General features: G+C 32.9%; 1 protein-coding gene across 1 annotated transcript; it reads left to right on the top strand.

Moving 5' to 3' along the window:
- Nucleotides 1-2,330: 2,330 nt before the first annotated feature.
- On the top strand, nt 2,331-5,798 carry LOC132049898 (ethylene-response factor C3-like). Its single transcript, XM_059440872.1, has one exon. The coding sequence runs from the start codon at nt 5,235-5,237 to the stop codon at nt 5,781-5,783; it is 549 nt and encodes a 182-aa protein (XP_059296855.1). The 5' UTR covers nt 2,331-5,234; the 3' UTR covers nt 5,784-5,798.
- Nucleotides 5,799-7,867: the final 2,069 nt, after the last annotated feature.

The following is a 7,867-nucleotide window of genomic DNA, read 5'->3' as shown; positions in this document are numbered from 1 at the left end:
GTTGTAGATTTGAGAATGAAATTGAAAAATATCCTTTTTAAGTTAAAAATGAAACTCATGTTGGCGGCCTACAAATCTGATTAACTTCTAAAAGTTCCGGACAATGAATTTTCATGTAAAACTTACAGTTCAATGCAAAGGAACAGTATTTGTGAAAGAGCATATTAATTTTTAAACTAATACCAGCAACTTATAATATATATATATATATATATATATATATATATATTAATAGTAGATAAAATATTTTATATATTTTCAACATATTTTTACCGACTACTAACATGTCGTACTAACATGTCGCGTGCCATTTTTTATTGGTTACAAATCTATGTATGCTATAAAGAATTACTTTTAATTGACTTAATTCTAAGTGAATTCCAGGACGTATAAAATTCTCTTCATCGTCAGTTTAACTCAAAAAAAGATCACCATTCACAATGACCCAATGGTGAAAAGTGAACACGTCTGCCTAGCAAATAAGTTATAGGGGTTTTTGTGGGGGCACAAAGCACTCTCTTTTTAACCTTTTGGCATAAGTTTGGTTTGGTCCACCTCCTTGTACAGTTGCTTTATTTCAATATATCCCCGAATAACGGACTTTTAATTATTATTTTTACTACTGAAAATATGCGCATTTTCCACTAAATCCTCGAAAATGTGTTCCTCAGAAATTATTTCTGATGATTTTACGTTGAAAAAATCTCAGATTTCTTACGGAATTAGACAAATTGTCCTTGGTGAAAAAACCCTACCAAACAAGTTGAAATTATAATGACTTCCGACTTGTATAACTCTTGAACTCATTCAAAAGTTCTTAAACAATCCATAAGCGCGTAGAATGAAATAGCAGCCAGCAGACTATTTAAAAGTTGAATGGTAAAAAAGCCGCCACAAAAGTGGGTTCCTAATAAGCTAACCAGCTATAGGGTGCATATTTCACTGGCTAAAGGGGATGCATTTTTGAGTCTTAATCACACCATATATGGAAAGCACAAAATTTTGACCACTTTGACTTGTTGAATGCAACTTCTTTAAAATCCAATAAACTCACAAAGGCCGTAGGCTTTGTCCTTCGCAAAATTGAGTTTTGTAAGAAAGCTAACAAGATGCAGCTATTATGAAAACCTCTTCCATTTACTATGTTTCTATCCCCTATTATCCTGATACGTTGGTAACCCTTGACAATAAAAAATTGTGCTATCTACTATAATCGCTCGGGTATGGTGAAATGTTAAAATGTTCTTCCATCCTTAACCACATTAAGGTCTCGAGCTTGAGTCATATGAATAGAGTCTTCTTGGCAGAGACGGTAAAATCCTTACGGCGCGCGAGAATCCGGGTAAAATCCCTACGGCGTGCGAGAATCCGGATTAGTAGGGTCAATGGATTGCTGGTTAAACAAAAGAGAGAAATCTTGTACCAACTACCAAGAGAGTTCACAATGATAAGGCAGATAAAAATGTTCAAGGAAGAGCATTCATCTATATATCATCACACAAGATTTTTGGTCACAGAGGTATGCAATTTTCTTTAATTGTTTGCCTACCTTCCCCATGGAGCTTTTATTGTTCTTTCAGATTGCTAGTATGAAAATTAGTCATTACAAAGAACCTAACTGAATTTAACAAGCTGTAACCCCGGAATCAAAGTTTTTCAAAATGTTGTCGTTTTAATAGCTTGGCATCGTACATTCTTTATGGAACTTTTAGTAGAGCAACAACACTAAAGACCAACATGTGCAAATTGGATAGCTACCTAGATCTGTCAAAGGTCTTGAAAATATGGAAAAATTGGGACTTCCCCTCCATTAGAAACAGACAAACAAAACCCTCAAATATCAGTTCCCTTAAATTCTGTCTAGGACTGATCAATACCTATGGTCTCTATGGCCCTAGGATTTTTTGGCTAGGACATCGAGAAATAGTCACTCCTCATATGATCATGTGCTAGTTTTCTAACCAGACTCAAATTGTATTTTGCTCATTATTGACCAATGGAAATGATTGTAATTAAACAAAAAAGGAAACAAAAGACCAGCATGTGCTTTACAACGTTTGTATTAAACGTAGTTGTTTCTCTAATTATATATGATGGACCGAATAATTCCAACTTAATTGTCGGAGGTGAGCTTCATTCTTTGAACATGACTATTTATACAGGAACAACCGGCTTTAAGTAATTTGTACTTCTTTTATCTGTAAAAATTTTGTGTTTCTTTGAGAGCTTGTGATCTTAAATATGATATGGAATTTTTTTTGGCTATAAAAGCATGTCTTTAAGGTAAAACTGAAAACTTTAATTTTTTTTTTTTTTTTTTTTTTTTTTTTTTTTTTTTTTAAATATAAAAAGTGACATTCTTTTTGAACCATGACTAATAAGGAAATCGTATCATATACTGTATAGAAGATGATAGGGATGAGTACTATTCCACTTCAATTGTGTCTTAAATTTCTTGCTTCGGAAAATGTTATTGGACTTACTTCTTCATTAACTAATAAACTTTAAATTTTCAAAATGTGGGAATTCCCCTAAACTTTTGGACCTTTAAATACAATACAAATTATCTTCAATTCTCGTATCTAACCAACTTCGAATATTTTTTAATTTAAAGGGAAGGAAGTAATAATAATTTTAGAAGATCTCAGCCGACGTATACGACAAATCCTAGGGGTGAAGCCCTAGAAGGACATAGGCACTAAGAAGGATATGAATAAAAAAACATCGAATATCCACGTTTGATAGGTTCACAAATGAACTGTTTATACTCTCTGAATTTTCTTTAATGATGAAGAGTCATAATAATAGTTTATACTACTTAGTTGGAAATGGGGAGGACGATAAGCATTATATGTATATATAAGTTGCTCCATTTCCTCAAATTGGATAGATCGCAACTACACAATCAAAGTCTGCAAGCTATGCTTGAGTAGCCCTGAGCTTCATAATGTTCAAAAAAAAAAAAAAAAAAAAAAAAAAGAAGAAGATATCACATACCTTGTATGTAGTAAGATAAAGGTTCATTGAAGAATTTACTTGGTTATCTCACACCTCGTGTGTAAGGTGTTTGTTTTAATTTGGATGGATTTAGGACTTAATTTTACGGGTTCGAATTCGAACTTTCACAACAATATAGTTCATTTGATTTATAAGTTCGCAATCTATTTTTTGCTAGGATTAATTTAATGATTTTCTAAATACATGTAATTGAACTAAAGCTATTGAAATCAAACGAACCACGCACTAGGTCCCCGCCTATTGGAAGAATGGAGCTTGTTCCATTCTAAGTAGGTACATGGAGTTCTGTTGTGTATTTTACTTCGATGATATATATAAATATGTTGCCATCCATTGAGATGGGAGAGATTGAAAAAAAAAAAAAAAAAAAAGAGGTCTCCGCCTCTGATTGTTTCCAAATTAAGTTCAAGCTTTTGTAGTTTGAGTATTACTTCCTCTATCTCAATTTATGTGACACTTTTCGCTTTTTGAGATTTAAACTGTATAAATTTTGACCAATATTTAAGATGGATTTTTTCACCAAATTGCTTTGAGAAAAGTTACAACTTATAGTACTTTTCATGTAGTTTTTAAATATATAAATTTTATTCTTAAAATATTGAGTTAATCTAATCCAATTTAGCTTCAAAGTTTGGTCAAATTGACTCTCGAAAAGTGAAAAGTACCACATAAATTGGGACGGAGAGAGTATATAATTCTAGACCAAAACCCTAGATTAAGTTTGGGAGGATAGAGGAAACCCTTTGAAAAGAGGAAGAGTCAATTCTCTATATTTTTGGAAAACTCAATTAACTTTAAACTTTTGTGGTGGTGTGTAGGGGTGTCAATGGTACGGTTCAGATGGTTATTTTATAAATTTTATACCATATTAATTTTTTGGTTATTTCATTTTGTAGAACCAAAATTAGACTTTTCGAAACTGTCCCATCATCTCGGTTTCTCTTCGGTATCGGCACGGTTCGGTTAATTTTCGATTTTTTTTTTAAAAAAAAAAAAAAAAAAAAAACCTTCATTGTCATAGTCCCTAGCAAAAGTTAAAGACACGATATCATGCATACTTCTATAAGATTTTGGCAAAAACTCTCTAGACATTTTTACTTTTTAAAAGGTGATGAATCACGAAAACATGAAAGACGACAAGAATAAAGATTGATCCCACAATTTTACGGTAGTATAAAATAATTTTAAGCGAAGACAAAAAGTATAATATATATCACACGAGGAGGCAAAAATCAATTAAGATGGAACTCAAGAACTGAGTCTACTAAGATTAAGTATCTAACAAGAGAAAATTAAAATCATATGTGAGGAAATATATATAATACTTTGAAGTGTTCTATCCAAGATCGTTGGAATACCTTCTACCTTAAAAGCTAGTTACTACTCGAGACGCTAGAACTAATTTAATTTCAATAGGAGTAGTATAATAAGTTTCAGAGTTGAAACTCTTTTTTTTTTTTTTTTTTTTTTTTGGAAAGAGAACTAAAGCAACAAGAAACTAGCTCGAAACTAGGCGAGGGAATGAGACCCCAAACAATACCTCTTGCAAAGACCTGAAGAAATGCTAGAAGGCACGTGTGAATGCCTTTCAAAGGCGTTAATATGTTGTCGGCTTGTAGTCTTTTTCATCATCCCGAACCCAAGGCGAAAATTTTAATATTTTGATTATATTTAAATCTAATATATAGAATATATTTTACACATATAAACTTATTCGGTACGGTTCGGTATTTTTTCGATTTATTTTTATAAAATTAAAAACCAACCTAATTATTTGGTACGCTTATTAATTTTTATAAAAACCGTCAGTTTATTTAAAAAAAAAAAACTAAAAATTAGTTCAGTAGGGTACGGTTGGGTGGTTAAGTCGGTTTTTTAAAAACCATTGACACCCTTAGTTGCGTTGAAATCTTTCTCAGAACTTGGACGAGTAAATCTAACCTAGCCGCTTAATTACACCCAAATCACATTAACTAAAAACTAATTCTAAAGCACCTTAGTTGTCAAAGAATCTAGCAACCTGTTTTTTATCCCCTGTTCAAATTTTTATAATCCAGAAATGTCCCTAGCTTGCATTTTCCTCTTCTTCGTCATAAAATATCCATTAAAGCTAATCACAAGGTCTTGTTGTTTCAACACTTTATTTGTTATCAATAATCTCTAAAGGTGAGAAATATAAAGACAGAGAGGGCGAGATCGATATTTTCATCCAAAAGATGGATTCTTTTAGAGATGTTAATATCCCTTTTGGTACTAATTCTTTTCCATTCTTGGAGATAGAAAGTGAGAACCAAATCTCTTTTGAGGAAATCAAAGTGAAAGGTGAAGATCTAGAAGAGATTACCTTCAAGAATCCACAAGAAAATACACAAAAGGAAAAACAGTATATTGGAGTTAGAAAGCGGCCATGGGGAAAATATGCAGCTGAAATTAGGGATTCGACGAGAAATGGAATTAGGGTTTGGCTTGGAACTTTTGACACTGCTGAAGAAGCCGCATTGGCTTATGACCAAGCTGCACTCTCAATGCGAGGTGAATTTGCTTGTCTTAATTTCCCAGTAGAAAGAGTTCAAGAATCGTTACAAGAATTCAACTGTAGTGGCAAAGACGGTTCATCCCCAGTTATAGCTATAAAGGAAAAACACAAGAAGAGACATATAAGAGGTAAAAGAAAACAAGCTAAGGAAGAAAATGTACTTGTTCTTCAAGACTTAGGACCAGATCTATTAGATGAGCTCTTGTCTGAGTGTTCTACTTCTCAATGATGTTCAAGTTTTTTTTTTTTTAATCTTAACTTCTATTCCTTTTATCTTCACTTTTACCTATTCCTTTATCTTCACTTTTACCTATTCCTTTATCTTCACTTTTACCTATTCCTTTATCTTCACTCCCTCCAATCCTATACTTCTACAATTGTCTTGTTTCCATATATTACCTTTTCACTTCATTTTTCTATACAAGATCCACATTCATCTCTTTATTGAAACTAGCCAGTGAGACTCATTTTCAAATAGTATATATCCATCTTCTTGGCAGCCCTCTACATGGTCTATTTCCTTTCTTCCGCAAAATACATGGATATTACATCAAAATGTCTTAAAGCCTCAACTCCATTGCCTTCCCATTCCCATTCCTAGCTATAATCAATTTTTATTCAATAAATTATATGTTTTCAGCTCTAATAACATGTCACATTACTAAATTTAATGTTACAATTCTTTGTGAACATATTTGTTTTATTGCTCATAATTGTTGGGAAAATAATATGGAATTTGTACCTCTATATATAAAATTATAAACTTAGTTACTATTATTAGGGAGGTTTTCATTTAATTACCAAACATAACAATACTTACCAATTGCATACAAAGTAAGGGATTAGGATCAAATATTTCCCATTGCTCCAATAACTTGAGCTTTAAAGTGCTGATTTCAATTCTCAATGGCCTGGCAGTCAGGTCTCGAACAAATTCAAGTTCAAAGCAGTTGTCAACCACACAATTCCAAAACACGATTCTAATTTCTACTCCAATCAACCAAAAGATTCTCCAATGCAAGTCAAATGAGCCGAAACAAGGAACTCAAGTTCAAAAGAGTGGGGGTATTATTTTTCTGTATTTTTTAAAAAAAATTATAACTAAAAAGCTCCATTGACAGCCATTAAAACATTGAAGCTTTGATTCGAAAATCGGGATTTGCCAAATTGTTACTTGTTTTAATTGGGTGTTCTTGCAAACAATTGGGAATATCCTTTGGAGTTTATATCTCAAGTTTAAGGGAGCTTGATGAAGATTATAGTTAGTTTTGCTTGGAATTTCACATTGAAACTCGAAAAGGATGACATAAATAAGTTGCATACAGTGACATACACACAAACATACAACAACATAATTGTATGCGAGTTATGTGCAATGTATATAGGGGAATTTTCAGAAATGACTATACTTTGGGGGTCTTTCTTTAGGCATAGCTACACTTTTGCTAATTACATTTCCTAGCTACAGTAATATGTATTCAAATTCAGGTGTATTCAATTCGGATGTATTCATTCGTAGCTATTTTTACACTGTATTCAACTTATTGTATTTTAAATTCGGTTGTATTCAAACAACACAAGTGCAAAAAAAAAAAAAAAAAAAAAAATAAATATATATATATATATATATATATATATATATATATATATATATATATATATAGGGATATTCATCTATAGTCAAATTCACCGTATTTATTTGTATCTAAAAAAAACTCCTTCAAAATACATAAAGAAACACTGTATTTTACAAAAATAAAATAACGAATACATTGAATACACTCAAATCTAAGATACAAGAAAAAAATACACGGATTTGAGATACAAGAAATAAAATACACTCAGATCTAAAATACACCACCGGAGATTTGTCTACCATCGGCAATGGCACCGTCGTCTGGTAAGGATCCAACCAGAAACCATTTCTTTCTAGGTATTCAACATAAGTACAAATAAAAGCAACATAGTTTTACACTCAGATATGGGCGGTGGCGGCAACAACGGCGTGAGAAAAAACCAACATTTTTTGGGTATTGATGGAAGACGACAACGACAGTGGTTACGGTAAGGGTGTCAAGTGGGCCGGGCCAGCCCGAACCCTGCCCAGTAAACCCGGCCCACCACCGGCCCGGCCCAAGCCCACTAAGAGGTGTAAGGGGATGGGCTCGGTGGGTTTTATTAGGGGGCTGGGCCGGACAAGGTGGACGGCCACCGCCCCGACCACGAGTGATGGCCCACCGGGCACGCCCGCCGCCACTTCAAATTAAAAAAAAAAAAAAAAAAAAAAAAAAGATAAGTACTACATTTATTACT

Source organism: Lycium ferocissimum, chromosome 3 (assembly GCF_029784015.1).
Source record: "Lycium ferocissimum isolate CSIRO_LF1 chromosome 3, AGI_CSIRO_Lferr_CH_V1, whole genome shotgun sequence".
Taxonomy (NCBI): domain Eukaryota; kingdom Viridiplantae; phylum Streptophyta; class Magnoliopsida; order Solanales; family Solanaceae; genus Lycium; species Lycium ferocissimum.
The sequence above is the reverse complement of the archived record's forward strand: the minus strand, read 5'-3'. Positions and strand labels throughout refer to the sequence as shown.